Raw genomic sequence first — 26724 nt, 5'->3', positions numbered from 1 at the left:
TGTGTAATAACTGGGCCCATCGAGCTGTGTCATCAACATCCTGTGTAATAACTGGGCCCACCGAGCTGTGTCATCAACATCCTGTGTAATAACTGGGCCCATCGAGCTGCGTCATCAACATCCTGTGTAATAACTGGGCCCATCGAGCTGTGTCATCAACATCCTGTGTAATAACTGGGCCCATCGAGCTGTGTCATCAACATCCTGTGTAATAACTGGGCCCACCGAGCTGTCATCATCAACATCCTGTGTAATAACTGGGCCCACCGAGCTGTGTCATCAACATCCTGTGTAATAACTGGGCCCATCGAGCTGTGTCATCAACATCCTGTGTAATAACTGGGCCCATCGAGCTGTGTCAACAACATCCTGTGTAATAACTGGGCCCACCGAGCTGCGTCAACAACATCCTGTGTAATAACTGGGCCCATCGAGCTGCGTCATCAACATCCTGTGTAATAACTGGGCCCACCGAGCTGCGTTATCAACATCCTGTGTAATAACTGGGTCCATCGAGCTGCGTCATCAACATCCTGTGTAATAACTGGGCCCATCGAGCTGCGTTATCAACATCCTGTGTAATAACTGGGCCCATCGAGCTGCGTCATCAACATCCTGTGTAATAACTGGGCCCACCGAGCTGTCATCATCAACATCCTGTGTAATAACTGGGCCCACCGAGCTGCGTCAACAACATCCTGTGTAATAACTGGGCCCACCGAGCTGCGTCATCAACATCCTGTGTAATAACTGGGCCCACCGAGCTGCGTTATCAACATCCTGTGTAATAACTGGGCCCATCGAGCTGCGTCATCAACATCCTGTGTAATAACTGGGCCCATCGAGCTGCGTTATCAACATCCTGTGTAATAACTGGGCCCATCGAGCTGCGTCATCAACATCCTGTGTAATAACTGGGCCCACCGAGCTGCGTCATCAACATCCTGTGTAATAACTGGGCCCATCGAGCTGCGTCATCAACATCCTGTGTAATAACTGGGCCCATCGAGCTGCGTCATCAACATCCTGTGTAATAACTGGGCCCACCGAGCTGCGTTATCAACATCCTGTGTAATAACTGGGCCCACCGAGCTGTGTAATAATGTGTCATCCCGACAGGATGAGCAGCTCACTTTAATTTCAAACCAATTTTAAAAATATGTCAGAAATAACTTCACAGGATATAGGATGACTAACGAACAAGTCATAGACACTGTTTTACTGTCTGATCCCCCAAATGGTACCCTTGTTCCCGATATAGTGCACTACTTTAGACCAGGGCCGTCTGCAGCTGCTCTTCTCTGGTTAGCCTGGTTAAACCTGACTGGATGCTTTAACACAACACACAGTGTGGTTTAACCAGGCTAGGGAGAAGGTAATGATGTCACAGTGTGGTTTAACCAGGCTAGGGAGGAGAGAAGGTAATGATGTCACAGTGTGGTTTAACCAGGCTAGGGAGAAGGTAATGACGTCACAGTGTGGTTTAACCAGGCTAGGGAGAAGGTAATGATGTCACAGTGTGGTTTAACCAGGCTAGGGAGGAGAGAAGGTAATGATGTCACAGTGTGGTTTAACCAGGCTAGGGAGGAGAGAAGGTAATGATGTCACAGTGTGGTTTAACCAGGCTAGGGAGGAGAGAAGGTAATGATGTCACAGTGTGGTTTAACCAGGCTAGGGAGGAGAGAAGGTAATGATGTCCCAGTGTGGTTTAACCAGGCTAGGGAGGAGGTAATGATGTCACAGTGTGGTTTAACCAGGCTAGGGAGAAGAGAAGGTAATGATGTCACAGTGTGGTTTAACCAGGCTAGGGAGGAGAGAAGGTAATGATGTCACAGTGTGGTTTAACCAGGCTAGGGAGGAGAGAAGGTAATGATGTCACAGTGTGGTTTAACCAGGCTAGGGAGGAGAGAAGGTAATGATGTCACAGTGTGGTTTAACCAGGCTAGGGAGAAGAGAAGGTAATGATGTCACAGTGTGGTTTAACCAGGCTAGGGAGGAGAGAAGGTAATGATGTCACAGTGTGGTTTAACCAGGCTAGGGAGGAGAGAAGGTAATGATGTCACAGTGTGGTTTAACCAGGCTAGGGAGGAGAGAAGGTAATGATGTCACAGTGTGGTTTAACCAGGCTAGGGAGGAGGTAATGATGTCACAGTGTGGTTTAACCAGGCTAGGGAGGAGAGAAGGTAATGATGTCACAGTGTGGTTTAACCAGGCTAGGGAGGAGAGAAGGTCAGGCTTCTGGTCCTTCAGGCTTTCAGGCTGATCGTGTCAATGTTCAGAAAGACTAGCTATACTGGAAATATAGAAATACCAGTTAAAATGATTTAAAACAAATCCTGCAGTCATTGTTCCTTACTACGTGCTGTAACTCCATTAACCAGTAGTGACAGAAACTGATCCTTATTATTAGAGTAGCTAGTCCCTTTATAACCCTGGTCCTGTGAGAGTGGATTAGCCCCGGGCTACTATAGAGTAGCTAGTTCCTTTATAACCCTGGTCCTGTGAGAGTGGATTAGCCCCGGGCTACTATAGAGTAGCCAGTCCCTTTATAACCCTGGTCCAGCTGCCCTGTGAGAGTGGGATAGCCCCGGGCTACTATAGAGTAGCCAGTCCCTTTATAACCCTGGTCCAGCTGCCCTGTGAGAGTGGATTAGCCCCGGGCTACTATAGAGTAGCTAGTCCCTTTATAACCCTGGTCCTGTGAGAGTGGATTAGCCCCGGGCTACTATAGAGTAGCTAGTCCCTTTATAACCCTGGTCCTGTGAGAGTGGATTAGCCCCGGGCTACTATAGAGTAGCTAGTTCCTTTATAACCCTGGTCCTGTGAGAGTGGGATAGCCCCGGGCTACTATAGAGTAGCTAGTCCCTTTATAACCCTGGTCCAGCTGCCCTGTGAGAGTGGGATAGCCCCGGGCTACTATAGAGTAGCTAGTCCCTTTATAACCCTGGTCCAGCTGCCCTGTGAGAGTGGGATAGCCCCGGGCTACTATAGAGTAGCCAGTCCCTTTATAACCCTGGTCCAGCTGTCCTGTGAGAGTGGATTAGCCCCGGGCTACTGTAGAGTAGCTAGTCACTTTATAACCCTGGTCCAGCTGCCCTGTGAGAGTGGGATAGCCCCGGGCTACTGTAGAGTAGCTAGTCACTTTATAACCCTGGTCCAGCTGCCCTGTGAGAGTGGATTAGCCCCGGGCTACTATAGAGTAGCTAGTCACTTTATAACCCTGGTCCAGCTGTCCTGTGAGAGTGGATTAGCCCCGGGCTACTATAGAGTAGCTAGTCACTTTATAACCCTGGTCCAGCTGCCCTGTGAGAGTGGATTAGCCCCGGGCTACTATAGAGTAGCTAGTCACTTTATAACCCTGGTCCTGTGAGAGTGGATTAGCCCCGGGCTACTGTAGAGTAGCTAGTCCCTTTATAACCCTGGTCCTGTGAGAGTGGATTAGCCCCGGGCTACTATAGAGTAGCTAGTCCCTTTATAACCCTGGTCCTGTGAGAGTGGATTAGCCCCGGGCTACTATAGAGTAGCTAGTCCCTTTATAACCCTGGTCCTGTGAGAGTGGATTAGCCCCGGGCTACTATAGAGTAGCTAGTCCCTTTATAACCCTGGTCCTGTGAGAGTGGATTAGCCCCGGGCTACTATAGAGTAGCTAGTCCCTTTATAACCCTGGTCCTGTGAGAGTGGATTAGCCCCGGGCTACTATAGAGTAGCTAGTCCCTTTATAACCCTGGTCCAGCTGTCCTGTGAGAGTGGATTAGCCCCGGGCTACTATAGAGTAGCTAGTCCCTTTATAACCCTGGTCCTGTGAGAGTGGATTAGCCCCGGGCTACTATAGAGTAGCTAGTCCCTTTATAACCCTGGTCCAGCTGTCCTGTGAGAGTGGATTAGCCCCGGGCTACTATAGAGTAGCTAGTCACTTTATAACCCTGGTCCTGTGAGAGTGGATTAGCCCCGGGCTACTATAGAGTAGCTAGTCCCTTTATAACCCTGGTCCTGTGAGAGTGGATTAGCCCCGGGCTACTATAGAGTAGCTAGTCCCTTTATAACCCTGGTCCTGTGAGAGTGGATTAGCCCCGGGCTACTATAGAGTAGCTAGTCCCTTTATAACCCTGGTCCAGCTGCCCTGTGAGAGTGGGATAGCCCCGGGCTACTATAGAGCCTGTGTCACAGCTCAGAGGAGGAGCAGTAACCTCAGATGTGTTGACCTGGGGTGTAGTTCTCAGAGAGAGAGAGAGAAAGGGGGGGGTGACAACAGGAGAATAGATCAAAGTTCATGTGAAACACTTCCTGACTTGTCTCTTTCATCCGTCCCTGCCTAGAACACAGAGGAATGGAAAGACCAGGACGACTACCTATGATGTCAGAGCAGCGGATGTGAAACACTTCCTGCCTAGAACACAGAGGAATGGAAAGACCAGGACGACTACCTATGATGTCAGAGTAGCGGATGTGAAACACTTCCTGCCTAGAACACAGAGGAATGGAAAGACCAGGACGACTACCTATGATGTCAGAGTAGCGGATATGTTCGACGTGCATCAGTGTCACTTTGGTAACTTAAACTGTTTAAGTCAAATAAATGTTTTCCTCGTCACGGTGTTTCTGCTTGCTTGTTTTAGGTCTAAGATATATTACTGTAAAGCACTCTGAGACCACTGTCAGTGTAGAAAAGAGATTTATACATCCATTTGACTGGTTCATTAGTTGATTGAAGGTCTTACCTGTGAGATATGGTTGATGGAGGACTCCATACGTTGGAGCTGCGAGGCCTGGATATCAAGCATTTGGAGGACATTATTAGCCAAGGTGTTGATCAGATAGGCTACACTGGCCAGGGACTGGGACGTATAGTCCTTCGTCTCCTCCAGGGCTTGCTGCTTATCTGGGGACTAGAGAGAGAGAGAGGTTACTTTATTGTCCAATTGTCCACAAGGTCCAATGGAAATTTGACAAGCAAATGGAAAGAGAGAGAGCGAAAGAGAGGGGGGGGGGGCGAGAGAAAGAAGGAGCAAGAGAGAGAGAGAGAGAGAGAGAGAGAGAGAGAGAGAGAGAGAGAGAGAGAGAGAGAGAGAGAGGGGGGGGAGCGAGAGAAAGAAGGAGCAAGAGAGAGAGAGAGAGAGAGAGAGAGAGGGGGGGGGAGCGAGAGAAAGAAGGAGCAAGAGAGAGAGAGAGAAAGAGAGAGAGAGAGACAGAGACAGAGAGCGAAATCAGATGCTCAACATGTTCTGCTCACACCTACTGTGATGGTCCGGGCCTAAACCACACCAGAACAACACGAGACACTATGGAACACAAAGCTTTACTATCTCATCCTGGAATATACAAGGTCAGAGGTCATCTCCCTTTGGACTAAAGAGCAGGAACCCAGACTTCATCAAATACATTGGAAATACAGACATTGTCATCCTATAAGACAAATGGTATTTTATTTATTTATTTTATTTATTTTACCGTTATTTTACCAGGTAAGTTGACTGAGAACACATTCTCATTTGCAGCAACGACCTGGGGAATAGTTACAGGGGAGAGGAGGGGGATGAATGAGCCAATTGTATAAAGGAGATGAACCCACTGGTTGCCCTCTAGGTTACAGAGAGCTGGTAGTCCCATCCACCACACTACCAGGTGGGTGGTATAGAGGAGACGGACCCACTGGTTGCCCTCTAGGTTACAGAGAGCTGGTAGTCCCATCCACCACCCTACCAGGTGGGTGGTATAGAGGAGACAGACCCACTGGTTGCCCTCTAGGTTACAGAGAGTCGGTAGTCCCATCCACCACACTACCAGGTGGGTGGTATAGAGGAGACGGACCCACTGGTTGCCCTCTAGGTTACAGAGAGCTGGTAGTCCCATCCACCACACTACCAGGTGGGTGGTGTAGAGGAGACGGACCCACTGGTTGCCCTCTAGGTTACAGAGAGCTGGTAGTCCCATCCACCACACTACCAGGTGGGTGGTATAGAGGAGACGGACCCACTGGTTGTCCTCTAGGTTACAGAGAGCTGGTAGTCCCATCCACCACACTACCAGGTGGGTGGTATAGAGGAGACGGACCCACTGGTTGCCCTCTAGGTTACAGAGAGCTGGTAGTCCCATCCACCACCCTACCAGGTGGGTGGTATAGAGGAGACAGACCCACTGGTTGCCCTCTAGGTTACAGAGAGTCGGTAGTCCCATCCACCACACTACCAGGTGGGTGGTATAGAGGAGACGGACCCACTGGTTGCCCTCTAGGTTACAGAGAGCTGGTAGTCCCATCCACCACACTACCAGGTGGGTGGTGTAGAGGAGACGGACCCACTGGTTGCCCTCTAGGTTACAGAGAGCTGGTAGTCCCATCCACCACACTACCAGGTGGGTGGTATAGAGGAGACGGACCCACTGGTTGTCCTCTAGGTTACAGAGAGCTGGTAGTCCCATCCACCACACTACCAGGTGGGTGGTATAGAGGAGATGGACCCACTGGTTGCCCTCTAGGTTACAGAGAGCTGGTAGTCCCATCCACCACACTACCAGGTGGGTGGTATAGAGGAGATGGACCCACTGGTTGTCCTCTAGGTTACAGAGAGCTGGTAGTCCAATCCACCACACTACCAGGTGGGTGGTATAGAGGAGACGGACCCACTGGTTGCCCTCTAGGTTACAGAGAGCTGGTAGTCCAATCCACCACACTACCAGGTGGGTGGTATAGAGGAGACAGACCCACTGGTTGCCCTCTAGGTTACAGAGAGCTGGTAGTCCCATCCACCACACTACCAGGTGGGTGGTATAGAGGAGACGGACCCACTGGTTGTCCTCTAGGTTACAGAGAGCTGGTAGTCCCATCCACCACACTACCAGGTGGGTGGTATAGAGGAGATGGACCCACTGGTTGTCCTCTAGGTTACAGAGAGCTGGTAGTCCCATCCACCACACTGCCAGGTGGGTGGTATAGAGGAGATGGACCCACTGGTTGTCCTCTAGGTTACAGAGAGCTGGTAGTCCCATCCACCACACTACCAGGTGGGTGGTATAGAGGAGATGGACCCACTGGTTGCCCTCTAGGTTACAGAGAGCTGGAAGTCCCATCCACCACACTACCAGGTGGGTGGTATAGAGGAGACGGACCCACTGGTTGTCCTCTAGGTTACATAGAGCTGGTAGTCCCATCCACCACACTACCAGGTGGGTGGTATAGAGGAGACGGACCCACTGGTTGTCCTCTAGGTTACAGAGAGCTGGTAGTCCCATCCACCACACTACCAGGTGTGAAACAGGGAAGGGACTCAGGGGGTATGCTAATTTGATATAGAGCAGACCCAACTCACTCCATTAAATTAGTCAAAACAGGAACATTTTACATTTGGCTAGAAATTCTAAAGGAAATGATCTCAACAGAGACATGTCCTCCTGTGTGCTACCTATACCCCCCCCCCCCCCCCCCCCCCCCACTAGAATCCCCATACTTTAACGGTGACAGCTTCTCCATCCTGTGTGCTACCTATATCCCCCCCCCCCCCCCCCACTAGAATCCCCATTAATGAAGACAGCTTCTCCATCCTGTGTGCTACCTATACCCCCCCCACACACACTAGAATCCCCATACTTTAACGGTGACAGCTTCTCCATCCTGTGTGCTACCTATACCCCCCCCCCCCCCCCCCCCCCACACTAGAATCCCCATACTTTAATGAAGACAGCTTCTCCACCCTGGAGGGGGAAATCAACCATTTCCAGGCCCAGGGACATGTACTAGTCTGTGGCGACCTAAATGCCAGAACTGGACAAGAACCTGACACCCTCAGCACACAGGGGAACACCTGGAGGTGACAGTATTCCCTCCCAAATATGCCCCCCATAGACACAATTATGACACAACAACCAACAACAATGGGTCACAACTCCTGCAGCTCTGTCGCACGCTGGGTCTGTACATAGTCAATGGTAGGCTTCAAAGAGACACCCTACGGTAGGTTCACCTACAGGCTCATCCTTTGGTAGTACTGTAGACTACATTATCACTGACCTCAACCCAGAGTCTCTCAGAGCGTTCACAGTCAGCCCACTGACACCCCTATCAGACCACAGCAAAATCACAGTCTACTTGAACAGAGCAATACTCAATCATGAGGAATCAAAGCCAAAGGAACTGAGTAGTATTACGAAATGGCAACAACAAATGCAATCCCTTTTAGACAACTTCCTGGACAAAACGTTCCACTGTAATAGTGAAGGTGTAAACTTGGCAGTAGAAAACCTAAACAGTATATTTGACCTCTCAGCTTCCCTGTCAAATCTAAAAATGTCAAATAGAAAAATGAAAAAAGAAAATGAACAACAATGACAAATGGTTTGATGAAGAATGTAAAATCCTAAGAAAGAAATGGAGAAACCTGTCCAACCACAAACATAGAGCCAGAGACGTACAGTCAATAACACAATAGAACAAATCTATGTACAGTGTGTGCAAATGTAGAAGAGTAGGGAGGAAGGCAATAAACAGGCCCTAGAGGAGAAAATAATTACAATTGAGCATTAACACTGAAGTGATAGATGTGCAGATGATGATGTGCAAGTAGAGATACTGGGGTGCAAAAGAGCAAGAGGGTAAGTAATAATATGAGGATGAGGTAGTTGGGTGTGCTATTTACAGATGGGCTGTGTACAGGTACAGTGATCGGTAAGCTGCTCTGACAGCGGATGCTTAAAGTTAGTGAGGGAGATATGAGTCTCCAACTTCAGGGATTTTTGCAATTCGTTCCAGTCATTGGCAGCAGAGAACTGGAAGGAAAGGCGGCCAAAGTAGGAATTGGCTTTGGGGGTGACCAGTGAGATATACCTGCTGGAGCGCGTGCTACAGGTGGGTGTTGCTATGGGGACCAGTGAGCTGAGATAAGGCGGGGCTTTACCAAGCAAAGACTTATAGATGACCTGGAGCCAGTGGGTCTGGCGACGAATATGTAGCGAGGGCCAGCCGACTAGAGCGTACAGGTCGCAGTGGTGGGTAGTATATGGGGCTTTGGTGACAGATGGCCCTGTGATAGACTACATCCAGTTTGCTGAGTAGAGTGTTGGAGGCTATTTTGTAAATGACATCATCGAAGTCGAGGATCGGTAGGATGGTCAGTTTTACTAGGGTATGTTTGGCAGAAAGAGTGAAGGAGGCTTTGTTGCGAAATAGGTGTAATTTTGGATTGGAGATTCTTAATGTGAGTCTGGAAGGAGAGTTTACAGTCTAACCAGACACCTAGGTATTTCTAGTTGTCCACATATTCTAGGTCAGAACCGTCCAGAGTAGTGATGCTGGACGGGTGGGCAGGTGCGGGCAGCGATCGGTTGAAAAGCATGCATTTAGTTTTACTAGCGTTTTAAGAGCAGTTGGAGGCCACGGAAGGAGTGTTGTACGGCATTGAAGCTCGTTTGGAGGTTTGTTAACACAGTGTCCAAAGAAGGGCCAGATGTATAACAGAATGGTGTCGTCTGCGTAGAGGTGGATCAAAGAATCACCAGCAGCAAGAGCGACATCATTGATATATACAGAGAAAAGAGTCGGCCCATCATTACAACACTGTATATACACACACGACATTTGAAATGTCTCTAGTCCTTTGGAACTTGTGAGTGTACAGTTAATAAACAAATGATCTATTTAGCTTGTTTTGGCCAATAAAGCCCATTGACTTGAGAGAGAGAGAACAGTGCCAGTCAGTGAAAAGAGGTAAATGGAGACTGTTTCCTGATTTCCTGGTCCGTCTCTAACACTCCACAGCTGTGATCTTAGCAGTACAAGCCCCTCATTAATCAACTCCATATTAGATCCATTGTGAGAATTGTACCAAGCAGCAAAAGCTTTATAATAAACCCCATTCCTTAACGCGTGATAATTAAAATCCCAACTTCCTAAAGGAACACTAAGCTCCTGTTTATAATTTGTTATAATCCGTTCTTTATAATTTGTTATAATCCGTTCTTTATAATTTGTTATAATCCGTTCTTTAATAAGGGAAACCCATTGGTGCCCTGAGAACAGTTCAAGCATTGTGAGCAACAATTTCAGTTACAACACTTTAAATAAATGACTTTTAGAAACAAATACACCATCAAAACAAGTGTAGTTTTCACATTGTTTATCAGAGCCCTAAATTCACCTTTCAGGACCAAAGAATCGAGTTTTAGAGTGACTTGTAGGTCATAACCGTCAGTTACACGGTCATTCAATTACCGTCACAGCCCTACTTCAACCCTGAGCTGTCCTCCTCCTCTCAGCCTGATCTCAGTACAGGCTTTAACCCTGAGCTGTCCTCCTCCTCTCAGCCTGATCTCAGTACAGGCTTTAACCCTGAGCTGTTCTCCTCCTCTCAGCCTGATCTCAGTACAGGCTTTAACCCTGAGCTGTCCTCCTCTCAGCCTGATCTCAGTACAGGCTTTAACCCTGAGCTGTCCTCCTCCTCTCAGCCTGATCTCAGTACAGGCTTTAACCCTGAGCTGTCCTCCTCCTCTCAGCCTGATCTCAGTACAGGCTTTAACCCTGAGCTGTCCTCCTCTCAGCCTGATCTCAGTACAGGCTTTAACCCTGAGCTGTCCTCCTCCTCTCAGCCTGATCTCAGTACAGGCTTTAACCCTGAGCTGTCCTCCTCCTCTCAGCCTGATCTCAGTACAGGCTTTAACCCTGAGCTGTCCTCCTCCTCTCAACCTGATCTCAGTACAGGCTTTAACCCTGAGCTGTCCTCCTCCTCTCAACCTGATCTCAGTACAGGCTTTAACCCTGAGCTGTCCTCCTCCTCTCAACCTGATCTCAGTACAGGCTTTAACCCTGAGCTGTCCTCCTCTCAGCCTGATCTCAGTACAGGCTTCAACCCTGAGCTGTCCTCCTCCTCTCAGCCTGATCTCAGTACAGGCTTTAACCCTGAGCTGTCCTCCTCCTCTCAACCTGATCTCAGTACAGGCTTTAACCCTGAGCTGTTCTCCTCTCAACCTGATCTCAGTACAGGCTTTAACCCTGAGCTGTTCTCCTCCTCTCAGCCTGATCTCAGTACAGGCTTTAACCCTGAGCTGTCCTCCTCCTCTCAGCCTGATCTCAGTACAGGCTTCAACCCTGAGCTGTTCTCCTCCTCTCAACCTGATCTCAGTACAGGCTTTAACCCTGAGCTGTCCTCCTCCTCTCAGCCTGATCCCAGTACAGGCTTTAACCCTGAGCTGTTCTCCTCTCAGCCTGATCTCAGTACAGGCTTTAACCCTGAGCTGTCCTCCTGCTCTCAGCCTGATCTCAGTACAGGCTTTAACCCTGAGCTGTCCTCCTCCTCTCAGCCTGATCTCAGTACAGGCTTTAACCCTGAGCTGTCCTCCTCCTCTCAGCCTGATCTCAGTACAGGCTTTAACCCTGAGCTGTCCTCCTCCTCTCAACCTGATCTCAGTACAGGCTTTAACCCTGAGCTGTCCTCCTCCTCTCAACCTGATCTCAGTACAGGCTTTAACCCTGAGCTGTCCTCCTCCTCTCAGCCTGATCTCAGTACAGGCTTTAACCCTGAGCTGTCCTCCTCCTCTCAGCCTGATCTCAGTACAGGCTTTAACCCTGAGCTGTCCTCCTCCTCTCAACCTGATCTCAGTACAGGCTTTAACCCTGAGCTGTCCTCCTCCTCTCAGCCTGATCTCAGTACAGGCTTTAACCCTGAGCTGTCCTCCTCCTCTCAGCCTGATCTCAGTACAGGCTTTAACCCTGAGCTGTCCTCCTCCTCTCAGCCTGATCTCAGTACAGGCTTCAACCCTGAGCTGTCCTCCTCCTCTCAGCCTGATCTCAGTACAGGCTTTAACCCTGAGCTGTCCTCCTCTCAGCCTGATCTCAGTACAGGCTTTAACCCTGAGCTGTCCTCCTCCTCTCAGCCTGATCTCAGTACAGGCTTTAACCCTGAGGGATGTGCTGTCGGAGCAAGGCCCTCTCTCTCTCTCTCTCCTCTCCAGCTCTCCCTCTTTCGCCATCTCCCCTACCTGCCCTCATTAAGTCAACACACAGACCAATGAATCAGCGTGGTTGGGTAATGAGCTGGGTAATGAGCTGGGTAATGAGCTGGGTAATGAGCTGGGTAAGTAAAACAACCTCCACTCTTCACCCCTAATAAAGGTATTAACACTGAAGACACAAGGGCAAATGGTATTTACAGTTCAATCAATATAAACTAGTATGCTCCTCATAAGTATTTCTACTAGGGATACTTGTCCGGAGGGAGAGGGGGAGCAGCGCATTCATACCCCAAGTCATACGACTGCTAAATAGTTCAATATAAATCAACAAAAATATTTTTTTTAAACAGCAACATGTAGCTGAAATTAAATAAAAAGTCCCAGAAATGTTCAATTCCCATAAAAAATGTTGTGCTAAAATGTGTTTCCTGTTAGTCATTTCTCCTTGACCGAGATAATCCATCCACCTGACAGGTGTGGCATATCAAGAAGCTGATTAAACAGCATGATCATTACACAGGTGCGCCTTGTGCTGGGGACAATAACAAGGCCACTAAAATGTGCAGTTTTGTCACAAAACACAATGCCACAGATGTCTCAAGTTTTGAGGGAGTGTGGAATTGGCATGCTGACTGTAGGAATGTCCACCAGAACTGTTGCCAGAGAATTTAATGTTAATTTCTCTACCATAAGTCGCCTCCAACATCATTTTACAGAATTTGGCAGTCCTGCCGGCCTTAAAACCATAGATTACGTGTAACCAGGCCAGCCCAGGAGCTCCACATCCGGCTTCTTTACCTGCGGGATCGTCAGCCACCCAGACAGCTGATGAAACAGGAGTATTTCTGTTTGTAATAAAACCCTTTTGTTGGGAAAAAAGGGCTTTACTGAGGACTTGGTTTACAAGACAAACATGTCTCAGAGCCTACTTAAAAATACAAGAAGGACACGACCAAGGGTAGACGGGAGGAAGCGACTACGGGCAGACGGGAGGAAGCGACTACGGGCAGACGGGAGGAAGCGACTACGGGCAGACGGGAGGAAGCGACTAGGGGCAGACGGGAGGAAGCGACTACGGGCAGACGGGAGGAAGCGACTAAGGGCAGACGGGAGGAAGCGACTAAGGGCAGACGGGAGGAAGCGACTAAGGGCAGACGGGAGGAAGCGACTAAGGGCAGACGGGAGGAAGCGACTAAGGGCAGACGGGAGGAAGCGACTAAGGGCAGACGGGAGGAAGCGACTAAGGGCAGACGGGAGGAAGCGACTAAGGGCAGACGGGAGGAAGCGACTAAGGGCAGACGGGAGGAAGCGACTAAGGGCAGACGGGAGGAAGCGACTAAGGGCAGACGGGAGGAAGCGACTAAGGGCAGACGGGAGGAAGCGACTAAGGGCAGACGGGAGGAAGCGACTAAGGGCAGACGGGAGGAAGCGACTAAGGGCAGACGGGAGGAAGCGACTAGGGGCAGACGGGAGGAAGCGACTAGGGGCAGACGGGAGGAAGCGACTAGGGGCAGACGGGAGGAAGCGACTAGGGGCAGACGGGAGGAAGCGACTAGGGGCAGACGGGAGGAAGCGACTACGGGCAGACGGGAGGAAGCGACTACGGGCAGACGGGAGGAAGCGACTACGGGCAGACGGGAGGAAGCGACTAAGGGCAGACGGGAGGAAGCGACTAGGGGCAGACGGGAGGAAGCGACTACGGGCAGACGGGAGGAAGCGACTACGGGCAGACGGGAGGAAGCGACTACGGGCAGACGGGAGGAAGCGACTAAGGGCAGACGGGAGGAAGCGACTACGGGCAGACGGGAGGAAGCGACTACGGGCAGACGGGAGGAAGCGACTAAGGGCAGAGGGGAGGAAGCGACTACGGGCAGACGGGAGGAAGCGACTACGGGCAGACGGGAGGAAGCGACTACGGGCAGACGGGAGGAAGCGACTACGGGCAGACGGGAGGAAGCGACTAAGGGCAGACGGGAGGAAGCGACTAAGGGCAGACGGGAGGAAGCGACTAAGGGCAGACGGGAGGAAGCGACTAAGGGCAGACGGGAGGAAGCGACTAAGGGCAGACGGGAGGAAGCGACTAGGGGCAGACGGGAGGAAGCGACTAGGGGCAGACGGGAGGAAGCGACTAGGGGCAGACGGGAGGAAGCGACTAGGGGCAGACGGGAGGAAGCGACTAGGGGCAGAGGGGAGGAAGCGACTAGGGGCAGACGGGAGGAAGCGACTAGGGGCAGACGGGAGGAAGCGACTAGGGGCAGACGGGAGGAAGCGACTAGGGGCAGACGGGAGGAAGCGACTAGGGGCAGACGGGTGGAAACGACTAGGGGTAGACGGGAGGAAGCGACTAGGGGTAGACGGGAGGAAGCGACTAGGGGTAGACGGGAGGAAGCGACTAGGGGTAGACGGGAGGAAGCGACTAGGGGTAGACGGGAGGAAGCGACTAGGGGTAGACGGGAGGAAGCGACTAGGGGTAGACGGGAGGAAGCGACTAGGGGTAGACGGGAGGAAGCGACTAGGGGTAGACGGGAGGAAGCGACTAGGGGTAGACGGGAGGAAGCGACTAGGGGTAGACGGGAGGAAGCGACTAGGGGTAGACGGGAGGAAGCGACTAGGGGTAGACGGGAGGAAGCGACTAGGGGTAGACGGGAGGAAGCGACTAGGGGTAGACGGGAGGAAGCGACTAGGGGTAGACGGGAGGAAGCGACTAAGGGTAGACGGGAGGAAGCGACTAGGGGTAGACGGGAGGAAGCGACTAGGGGTAGACGGGAGGAAGCGACTAGGGGTAGACGGGAGGAAGCGACTAGGGGTAGACGGGAGGAAGCGACTAGGGGTAGACAGGAAGACACACCTTTACTGTGCTGTATATTTCTGTCATTTAGATCCCCACTGTGTATCAGATATGCATCAAACACAGTGTATCCCAAATGGCACCCTATTCCCTATATAATACTCTACTTTAGACCAGAGCCCTATTCCCTATATAATACTCTACTTTAGACCAGAGCCCTATTCCCTATATAGTGCACTACTTTAGACCAGAGCCCTATTCCCTATATAGTGCACTACTATAGACCAGAGCCCTATTCCCTATATAGTGCACTACTATAGACCAGAGCCCTATTCCCTATATAGTGCACTACTATAGACCAGAGCCCTATTCCCTATATAGAGCACTACTATAGACCAGAGCCCTATTCCCTATATAGTGCACTACTTTAGACCAGAGCCCTATTCCCTATATAGTGCACTACTTTAGACCAGAGCCCTATTCCCTATATAGTGCACTACTATAGACCAGAGCCCTATTCCCTATATAGTGCACTACTATAGACCAGAGCCCTATTCCCTATATAGTGCACTACTATAGACCAGAGCCCTATTCCCTATATAGAACACTACTATAGACCAGAGCCCTATTCCCTATATAGTGCACTACTATAGACCAGAGCCCTATTCCCTATATAGTGCACTACTATAGACCAGGGCCCTATTCCCTATATAGTGGTACTACTATAGACCAGAGCCCTATTCCCTATATAGTGCACTACTATAGACCAGAGCCCTATTCCCTATATAGTGCACTACTATAGACCAGGGCCCTATTCCCTATATAGTGCACTACTATAGACCAGAGCCCTATTCCCTATATAGTGCACTACTTTAGACCAGAGCCCTATACCCTATATAGTGCACTACTATAGACCAGAGCCCTATTCCCTATATAGTGCACTACTATAGACCAGAGCCCTATTCCCTATATAGTGCACTACTATAGACCAGAACCCTATTCCCTATAGTGCACTACTATAGACCAGAGCCCTATTCCCTATATAGTGCACTACATAGAATATAGGGTGCCATTAGACGTACTACGCCTAACTATCTAGGGTTCTGTTGCACTGTGGTTTCCCTGGTTACCAACCACACAAACACTGAGCAGAGATACCACACCTCTACACCAGCTCCTCTCCGATCTCAACCCCCACACCCCCGTCCCTGTTTCCCAGCATCCCAACAGCAAGTCAGCCCGGTTTCAATTACCTGTGGGAGTCTCCGGTGGGAGGTAACCGAAAACAGATGTAGAGGTTGAGAGGAGCCCTCCTTCTAGCCGAGCTGGAGAGGAAACCCTCAAACCAGACGCCGTGGAGAGTAGGAGTAAAGTAGAAATGTGGAGACCCCTCTTCGCCCCCCAAGCTGGAGAGGAAACCCTCAAACCAGACGCCGTGGAGAGTAGGAGTAAAGTAGAAATGTGGAGACCCCTCTTTGCCCCCCAAGCTGGAGAGGAAGCAAAGCCTTCCCACCTCCCTCCCTGACCAGACACCAGGGCTATGGAGAGAGGGGGTTTACTGGATATAGACACCAGGGCTATGGAGAGAGGGGGTTTACTGGATATAGACACCAGGGCTATGGAGAGAGGGGGTAAGACCAGGAAGACAGGACCCCACTGGACTACTCTGGTGACAGTGATAAGACCAGGAAGACAGGACCCCACTGGACTACTCTAGTGACAGTGATAAGACCAGGAAGACAGGACCCCACTGTACTACTCTGGTGACAGTGATAAGACCAGGAAGACAGGACCCCACCGGACTACTCTGGTGACAGTGATAAGACCAGGAAGACAGGACCCACTGGACTACTCTGGTGACAGTGATAAGACCAGGAAGACAGGACCCCACTGGACTACTCTAGTGACAGTGATAAGACCAGGAAGACAGGACCCCACTGGACTACTCTGGTGACAGTGATAAGACCAGGAAGACAGGACCCCACTGGACTACTCTAGTGACAGTGATAAGACCAGGAAGACAGGACCCCACTGGACTACTCTGGTGACAGTGATAAGACCAGGATAAGACCAGGAAGACAGGACCCCCACTGGACTACTCTGGTGACAGTGATAAGACCAGGAAGACAGGACCTCACTGGACTACTCTGGTGACAGTGATAAGACCAGGAAGACAGGACCCCACTGGACTACTCTGGTGACAGTGATAAGACCAGGAAGAAAGGACCCCACTGGACTACTCTGGTGACAGTGATAAGACCAGGAAGAAAGGACCCCACTGGACTACTCTGGTGACAGTGATAAGACCAGGAAGACAGGACCCCACTGGACTACTCTAGTGACAGTGATAAGACCAGGAAGACAGGACCCCACTGGACTACTCTGGTGACCGTGATAAGACCAGGATAAGACCAGGAAGACAGGACCCACTGGACTACTCTGGTGACAGTGATAAGACCAGGAAGACAGGACCCCACTGGACTACTCTGGTGACAGTGATAAGACCAGGATAAGACCAGGAAGACAGGACCCACTGGACTACTCTAGTGACAGTGATAAGACCAGGAAGACAGGACCCCACTGGACTACTCTAGTGACAGTGATAAGACCAGGAAGACAGGACCCCACTGGACTACTCTGGTGACAGTGATAAGACCAGGAAGACAGGACCCCACTGGACTACTCTGGTGACAGTGATAAGACCAGGATAAGACCAGGAAGACAGGACCTCACTGGACTACTCTGGTGACAGTGATAAGACCAGGAAGACAGGACCCCACTAGACTACTCTGGTGACAGTGATAAGACCAGGAAGACAGGACCCCACTGGACTACTCTGGTGATAGTGATAAGACCAGGATAAGACCAGGAAGACAGGACCCCACCGGACTACTCTGGTGACAGTGATTTTTATTTTATTTTTATTTATTTCACCTTTATTTAACCAGGTAGGCTAGTTGAGAACAAGTTCTCATTTGCAACTGCGACCTGGCCAAGATAAAGCATAGCAGTGTGAACAGACAACAACACAGAGTTACACATGGAGTAAACAATAGACAAGTCAATAACATGGTAGAAAAGAGAGAATCTATATACAATGTGTGCAAAAGGCATGAGGTAGGCAATAAATCGAATAATTACAATTTAGCAGATTAACACTGGAGTGATAAATCATCAGATGATCATGTGCAAGAAGAGATACTGGTGTGCAAAAGAGCAGAAAAGTAAATAAATAAAAGCAGTATGGGGGTGAGGTAGGTAAATTGGGTGGGTAGTTTACAGATGGACTATGTACAGCTGCAGCGATCGGTTAGCTGCTCGGATAGCAGATTTTTAAAGTTGTTGAGGGAGATAAAAGTCTCCAACTTCAGAGATTTTTGCAATTCGTTCCAGTCGCAGGCAGCAGAGAACTGGAAGGAAAGGCGTCCAAATGAGGTTTTGGCTTTAGGGATGATCAGTGAGATACACCTGCTGGAGCGCGTGCTACGGGTGGGTGTAGCCATCGTGACCAGTGAACTGAGATAAGGCGGCACTTTACCTAGCATAGCCTTGTAGATGACCTGGAGCCAGTGGGTCTGACGACGAACATGTAGCGAGGGCCAGCCGACTAGGGCATACAGGTCGCAGTGGTGGGTCGTATAAGATGCTTTAGTAACAAAACGGATGGCACTGTGATAAACTGCATCCAGTTTGCCGAGTAGAGTATTGGAAGCTATTTTGTAGATGACATCGCCGAAGTCGAGGATCGGTAGGATAGTCAGTTTTACTAGGGTAAGTTTGGCGGCGTGAGTGAAGGAGGCTTTGTTCCGGAATAGAAAGCCGACTCTAGATTTGATTTTGGATTGGAGATGTTTGATATGAGTCTGGAAGGAGAGTTTGCAGTCTAGCCAGACACCTAGGTACTTATAGATGTCCACATATTCTAGGTCGGAACCGTCCAGGGTGGTGATGCTAGTCGGGCGTGCGGGTGCAGGCAGCGAACGGTTGAAAAGCATGCATTTGGTTTTACTAGCGTTTAAGAGCAGTTGGAGGCCACGGAAGGAGTGTTGTATGGCATTGAAGCTCGTCTGGAGGTTAGTTAACACAGTGTCAAAAGAAGGGCCGGAAGTATACAGAATGGTGTCGTCTGCGTAGAGGTGGATCAGGGAATCGCCCGCAGCAAGAGCAACATCATTGATGTATACAGAGAAAAGAGTCGGCCCGAGAATTGAACCCTGTGGTACCCCCATAGAGACTGCCAGAGGACCGGACAACATGCCCTCCGATTTGACACACTGAACTCTGTCTGCAAAGTAGTTGGTGAACCAGGCAAGGCAGTCATTAGAAAAACCGAGGCTATTGAGTCTGCCGATAAGAATATGGTGATTGACAGAGTCGAAAGCCTTGGCCAGGTCGATGAAGACGGCTGCACAGTAATGTCTTTTATCGATGGCGGTTATGATATCGTTTAGTACCTTGAGCGTGGCTGAGGTGCACCCGTGACCGGCTCGGAAACCGGATTGCACAGCGGAGAAGGTACGGTGGGATTCGAGATGGTCAGTGATCTGTTTGTTGACTTGGCTTTCGAAGACCTTAGCTAGGCAGGGCAGGATGGATATAGGTCTGTAACAGTTTGGGTCCAGGGTGTCTCCCCCTTTGAAGAGGGGGATGACAGCGGCAGCTTTCCAATCCTTGGGGATCTCAGATGATACGAAGGAGAGGTTGAACAGGCTGGTAATAGGGGGTGCGACAATGGCGGCGGACAGTTTCAGAAATAGGGGGTCCAGATTGTCAAGCCCAGCTGATTTGTATGGGTCCAGGTTTTCCAGCTCTTTCAGAACATCTGCTATCTGGATATGGGTAAAGGAGAAGCTGGGGAGGCTTGGGCGAGTAGCAGCGGGGGGGGCGGGGCTGTTGGCCAAGGTTGGAGTCGCCAGGTGGAAGTCATGGCCAGCCATTGAGAAATGTTTGTTGAAGTTTTCGATTATCACGGACTTATCAGTGGTGACCGTGTTATCTAGCCTCAGTGCAGTGGGCAGCTGGGAGGAGGTGCTCTTGTTTTCCATGGACTTTACAGTATCCCAGAACTTTTTGGAGTTAGAGCTACAGGATGCAAATTTCTGCTTGAAAAAGCTGGCCTTTGCTTTCCTGACTGACTGCGTGTATTGGTTCCTGACTTCCCTGAACAGTTGCATATCACGGGGGCTCTTCGATGCTATTGCAGTTCGCCACAGGATGTTTTTGTGCTGGTCGAGGGCAGTCAGGTCTGGAGTGAACCAAGGGCTATATCTGTTCTTGGTTCTGCATTTTTTGAACGGAGCATGCTTGTCTAATATGGTGAGGAAGTAACTTTTAAAGAATGACCAGGCATCCTCAACTGACGGGATGAGGTCAATATCCTTCCAGGGTACCCGGGCCAGGTCGATTAGAAAGGCCTGCTCGCAGAAGTGTTTCAGGGAGCGTTTGACAGTGATGAGGGGTGGTCGTTTGACCGTGGACCCGTGGCGGATACAGGCAATGAGGCAGTGATCGCTGAGATCTTGATTGAAGACAGCAGAGGTGTATTTGGAGGGCAAGTTGGTCAGGATAATGTCTATTAGGGTGCCCATGTTTACGGATTTAGGGTTGTACCTGGTGGGTTCCTTGATGATTTGTGTGAGATTGAGGGCATCAAGCTTAGATTGTAGGACTGCCGGGGTGTTAAGCATATCCCAGTTTAGGTCACCTAACAGAACAAACTCTGAAGCTAGATGGGGAGCGATCAATTCACAGATGGTGTCCAGGGCACAGCTGGGAGCTGAGGGGGGTCGGTAGCAGGCGGCAACAGTGAGGGACTTATTTCTGGAGAGATTAATTTTTAAAATTAGAAGTTCGAACTGTTTGGGCATAGACTTGGAAAGTATGACAGAACTTTGCAGGCTATCTCTGCAGTAGATTGCAACTCCTCCCCCTTTGGCAGTTCTATCTTGACGGAAAGTGTTATAGTTGGGTATGGAAATCTCAGAGTTTTTGGTGGCCTTCCTAAGCCACGATTCAGACACGGCAAGGACATCAGGGTTGGCAGAGTGTGCTAAAGCGGTGAGTAAGGCAAACTTAGGGAGGAGGCTTCTGATGTTGACATGCATGAGGCCAAGGCTTTTTCGATCACAGAAGTCAACAAATGAGGGTGACTGGGGACATGCAGGGCCTGGGTTTACCTCCACATCACCCGAGGAACAGAGGAGTAGTAGGATGAGGGTGCGGCTAAAGGCTATCAAAACTGGTCGTCTAGAGCGTTGGGGACAAGGAATAAAAGGAGCAGATTTATGGGCGTGGTAGAATAGATTCTGGGCATAATGTGCAGACCAGGGTATGGTGGGGCACGGGTACAGCGGAGGCAAGCCCAGGCACTGGGTGATGATAAGAGAGTTTGTATCTCTGGACATGCTGGTCTCAATGGGTGAGGTCACCGCATGTGTGGGGGGTGGGACAAAGGAGGTATCAGAGGTACGGAGAGTGGAACTACGGGGTCCATTGCAAACCAAAACAATGATAACTAGCCTGAACAACAGTATGCAAGGCATATTGATATTTGAGAGAGACATACAATAAGGCATAAAGTGATTGCAGGTCATGATTGGGAGAGCTAGCTAAAACAACAGGTGAGATAACAGCAGCTAGTCAGCTAACACAGCAACAGAAGGTAAAAATGGCGACGACTGGGCAGAGAGGGTCGGATTAACTACACACAGATCCTGAGTTAAGGCACAGAGCCGACAGATAAAACACAAATAAACAGAATGGAGTACCGTGAATTAATGGACAGTCAAGCAGGCATCAGCTATGTAGCCAAGTGATCATAGTGTCCAGGGGGCAGCCGTAGATGGAGTAGTGAGGCCTCCACTAAGCTAGCACGCGTTTAAAGTTAGTAGCCCGGGGGGGGTGGTCTGCTCAGACGAAGGGGGTCTGCTCAGACGGAGGCCGGTTGAGGGCACGTCTGCAAACCAGACGTGGTCGTGTCGACAGAGAATCCAAGCCGGATAGCGATGGCGAAAGAGAGGTTGTGAATTGATAAGACCAGGAAGACAGGACCTCACTGGACTACTCTGGTGACAGTGATAAGACCAGGAAGACAGGACCCCACTGGACTACTCTGGTGACAGTGATAAGACCAGGAAGACAGGACCCCACCGGACTACTCTGATGACAGTGATAAGACCAGGATAAGACCAGGAAGACAGGACCCCTTATATAGGTAGGAGTTACCTAATGTCATTTTTGGTGAGTACACAATTACAAAAGAATATGAACAAGAGACATTCTGCAAACAAACAAGAGTTGACTCATGCTTGTCTGAAGGAAGAACGGCGTCTGTGTGGAGTCTGGAGTCGCAAGGGCAACGGGCCTGCCTGCTTGGAGAAGAGGGGGAGGAGCAGACAGGCGGAGAACTGAGAAAAACAGGAAATTAAGATAGCAGTGACAGCTGTACAGATACCTCATCCAAATGGGCTTTGACTTCTGAAACATGGCAGAAAGCTAACACAATGATGCCCCCGTCACCTTCTTCATTCGGCCACTTACTTAGATAACTAGAAAGTTAACCTTTGGGGGTCGCGTTAAATGAAGAATTGTGCGTTTTTCAAGCAGCAAAAAAAAAAAAAAAAAAACGCATAACAAACATCTTATGCTCTAAAACGTTTCTGATTGTAATTTCTGCTCGGCCTCAGACTAATGTTGTGCTTCCGTTGCATTTCTCCACTCAGATGAGAATTCATGACGGGGTGTTGTATCAGCAGACAGCGCTCAGACTGATGTGGAGCTACTGTTCTCCATCATCCTATCAGCAGACAGCTCTGATGTGGAGCTACTTTTCTCCGGTACTTTTCTCCGGTGTAGCCAGCCTACTTCTCTCCGGTGTAGCCAGTCTACTGTTCTCCGGTGTAGCCAGTCTACTTTTCTCCGGTGTAGCCAGCCTACTGTTCTCCGGTGTAGCCAGTCTACTGTTCTCCGGTGTAGCCAGCCTACTGTTCTCCGGTGTAGCCAGCCTACTTCTCTCCGGTGTAGCCAGTCTACTGTTCTCCGGTGTAGCCAGCCTACTGTTCTCCGGTGTAGCCAGTCTACTGTTCTCCGGTGTAGCCAGCCTACTGTTCTCCGGTGTAGCCAGTCTACTGTTCTCCGGTGTAGCCAGCCTACTGTTCTCCGGTGTAGCCAGCCTACTGTTCTCCGGTGTAGCCAGCCTACTTCTCTCCGGTGTAGCCAGCCTACTATTCTCCGGTGTAGCCAGCCTACTGTTCTCCGGTGTAGCCAGTCTACTGTTCTCCGGTGTAGCCAGTCTACTGTTCTCCGGTGTAGCCAGTCTACTGTTCTCCGGTGTAGCCAGCCTACTTCTCTCCGGTGTAGCCAGCCTACTGTTCTCCGGTGTAGCCAGCCTACTTTTCTCCGGTGTAGCCAGCCTACTGTTCTCCGGTGTAGCCAGTCTACTGTTCTCCGGTGTAGCCAGCCTACTTTTCTCCGGTGTAGCCAGTCTACTTTTCTCCGGTGTAGCCAGCCTACTTTTCTCCGGTGTAGCCAGCCTACTGTTCTCCGGTGTAGCCAGTCTACTGTTCTCCGGTGTAGCCAGCCTACTTTTCTCCGGTGTAGCCAGTCTACTTTTCTCCGGTGTAGCCAGCCTACTTTTCTCCGGTGTAGCCAGCCTACTTTTCTCCGGTGTAGCCAGCCTACTTTTCTCCGGTGTAGCCAGTCTACTTTTCTCCGGTGTAGCCAGCCTACTTTTCTCCGGTGTAGCCAGTCTACTTTTCTCCGGTGTAGCCAGCCTACTGTTCTCCGGTGTAGCCAGCCTACTTTTCTCCGGTGTAGCCAGTCTACTGTTCTCCGGTGTAGCCAGCCTACTGTTCTCCGGTGTAGCCAGCCTACTTCTCTCCGGTGTAGCCAGTCTACTGTTCTCCGGTGTAGCCAGCCTACTATTCCCCGGTGTAGCCAGTCTACTTTTCTCCCGGTGTAGCCAGCCTACTGTTCTCCGGTGTAGCCAGCCTACTTTTCTCCGGTGTAGCCAGTCTACTTTTCTCCGGTGTAGCCAGCCTACTTTTCTCCGGTGTAGCCAGCCTACTTTTCTCCGGTGTAGCCAGCCTACTTTTCTCCGGTGTAGCCAGCCTACTATTCTCCGGTGTAGCCAGTCTACTGTTCTCCGGTGTAGCCAGTCTACTGTTCTCCGGTGTAGCCAGTCTACTGTTCTCCGGTGTAGCCAGCCTACTGTTCTCCGGTGTAGCCAGCCTACTTCTCTCCGGTGTAGCCAGTCTACTGTTCTCCGGTGTAGCCAGCCTACTATTCTCCGGTGTGGCCAGCCTACTTTTCTCTCTGTGTAGCCAGCCTACTATTCCCCGGTGTAGCCAGTCTACTTCTCTCCGGTGTAGCCAGTCTACTTTTCTCCCGGTGTAGCCAGCCTACTGTTCTCCGGTGTAGCCAGCCTACTTCTCTCCGGTGTAGCCAGTCTACTGTTCTCCGGTGTAGCCAGCCTACTGTTCTCCGGTGTAGCCAGCCTACTTTTCTCCGGTGTAGCCAGCCTACTTTTCTCCGGTGTAGCCAGTCTACTGTTCTCCGGTGTAGCCAGCCTACTGTTCTCCGGTGTAGCCAGTCTACTGTTCTCCGGTGTAGCCAGTCTACTTTTCTCCGGTGTAGCCAGCCTACTTTTCTCCGGTGTAGCCAGCCTACTTTTCTCCCGGTGTAGCCAGCCTACTGTTCTCCGGTGTAGCCAGCCTACTTCTCTCCGGTGTAGCCAGCCTACTTTTCTCCGGTGTAGCCAGCCTACTATTCCCCGGTGTAGCCAGTCTACTTCTCTCCGGTGTAGCCAGCCTACTTTTCTCCGGTGTAGCCAGCCTACTTTTCTCCGGTGTAGCCAGCCTACTTTTCTCCGGTGTAGCCAGTCTACTTTTCTCCGGTGTAGCCAGCCTACTGTTCTCCGGTGTAGCCAGCCTACTGTTCTCCGGTGTAGCCAGTCTACTGTTCTCCGGTGTAGCCAGCCTACTGTTCTCCGGTGTAGCCAGTCTACTGTTCTCCGGTGTAGCCAGCCTACTTTTCTCCGGTGTAGCCAGTCTACTGTTCTCCGGTGTAGCCAGCCTACTTTTCTCCGGTGTAGCCAGTCTACTGTTCTCCGGTGTAGCCAGCCTACTTTTCTCCGGTGTAGCCAGTCTACTGTTCTCCGGTGTAGCCAGCCTACTGTTCTCCGGTGTAGCCAGTCTACTGTTCTCCGGTGTAGCCAGCCTACTATTCCCCGGTGTAGCCAGTCTACTGTTCTCCGGTGTAGCCAGCCTACTTTTCTCCGGTGTAGCCAGTCTACTTTTCTCCGGTGTAGCCAGCCTACTTTTCTCCGGTGTAGCCAGCCTACTTTTCTCCGGTGTAGCCAGCCTACTTTTCTCCGGTGTAGCCAGTCTACTTTTCTCCGGTGTAGCCAGTCTACTTTTCTCCGGTGTAGCCAGCCTACTTTTCTCCGGTGTAGCCAGTCTACTTTTCTCCGGTGTAGCCAGCCTACTTTTCTCCGGTGTAGCCAGCCTACTTTTGTCCGGTGTAGCCAGCCTACTTTTCTCTATCAGCCCAAACCAGGCTAAAGTCTACCAGACTGTTTTCAGCTATCAGCCCAAACCAGGCTAAAGTCTACCAGACTGTTTCAGCTATCAGCCCAAACTAGGCTAAAGTCTACCAGACTGTTTTCAGCTATCAGCCCAAACTAGGCTAAAGTCTACCAGACTGTTTTCAGCTATCAGCCCAAACTAGGCTAAAGTCTACCAGACTGTTTTCAGCTATCAGCCCAAACTAGGCTAAAGTCTACCAGACTGTTTTCAGCTATCAGCCCAAACTAGGCTAAAGTCTACCAGACTGTTTTCAGCTATCAGCCCAAACTAGGCTAAAGTCTACCAGACTGTTTTCAGCTATCAGCCCAAACTAGGCTAAAGTCTACCAGACTGTTTCAGCTATCAGCCCAAACTAGGCTAAAGTCTACCAGACTGTTTCAGCTATCAGCCCAAACTAGGCTAAAGTCTACCAGACTGTTTTCAGCTATCAGCCCAAACTAGGCTAAAGTCTACCAGACTGTTTTCAGCTATCAGCCCAAACCAGGCTAAAGTCTACCAGACTGTTTTCAGCTATCAGCCCAAACTAGGCTAAAGTCTACCAGACTGTTTTCAGCTATCAGCCCAAACCAGGCTAAAGTCTACCAGACTGTTTTCAGCTATCAGCCCAAACCAGGCTAAAGTCTACCAGACTGTTTTCAGCTATCAGCCCAAACCAGGCTAAAGTCTACCAGACTGCACTATCAGTACAGGATTGCAGCACACCGGCGAGTTGCTTACTCATGGAGTCTCATAGCAGTGTGTCATGACAATTATATGTTCTGAATCAGGGGAGGAAAATCCAATATAAAACTAATGTTCCCTCGGTTGTTGTGACTGATGCTCCTAGTAGAATCTCAATCCTCGTTTGTACTCTCTCCTCACGTCCTTCTCAAAACCCACTGGAGGAGAAGGTCAGAGGGGACTTTGGCTTTTTCAGCCAATGGGTTTTGAGAGATTTGGCCCTAATAATTATTACAGTGGAATCTGCGTCAACAGCAATTTCAGAAAAATCCTCTGCAGTATCATCAACAGCAGACTCCAACATTTCCTCAGTGAAAACAATATCCTGAGCAAATGTCAAATTTAATTATTACGAAAATAACGTACGACAGACCACGTATACAATCTGCACACCCTTATAGATGCAACCGATGTGAAATGGCTAGCTAGTTAGCGGAGTGCGAGCTAATAGCGTTTCAATCGGTGACGTCACTCGCTCTGAGACCTTGAAGTAGTTGTTCCCCTTGCCCTGCAAGGGCCATGGCTTTTGTGAAGGGATGGGTAACGATGCTTCGTGGGTGACAGTTGTCTATGTGTGCAGAGGGTCCCTGGTTCGAGCCCAGGTATTGGCGAGGAGAGGGACGGAAGCTATACCCGTTACATAAACAAACAAAAGCAAAGTCTTCATGTTTTGTTGATTTCAAGAAAGCTGTTGACTCA

At 50.2% G+C, this 26724-nt stretch overlaps 1 protein-coding gene across 4 annotated transcripts in view; it reads right to left on the bottom strand.

Moving 5' to 3' along the window:
• Positions 1–26724, bottom strand: part of LOC129820685 (abl interactor 2-like) — a 57952-nt gene that overhangs the window by 26690 nt on the left and 4538 nt on the right. For all 4 annotated transcript variants that reach the window (XM_055877531.1, XM_055877535.1, XM_055877532.1 and 1 more), the window contains exon 2: positions 4719–4886. In XM_055877531.1, coding sequence (XP_055733506.1) covers positions 4719–4886 — 168 coding nt within the window. The remainder of the gene's footprint in view (positions 1–4718; positions 4887–26724) is intronic.

Source organism: Salvelinus fontinalis, chromosome 23 (genome assembly GCF_029448725.1).
Source record: "Salvelinus fontinalis isolate EN_2023a chromosome 23, ASM2944872v1, whole genome shotgun sequence".
Lineage (NCBI taxonomy): Eukaryota > Metazoa > Chordata > Actinopteri > Salmoniformes > Salmonidae > Salvelinus > Salvelinus fontinalis.
This window is presented reverse-complemented; position numbering and strand designations above follow the sequence as displayed.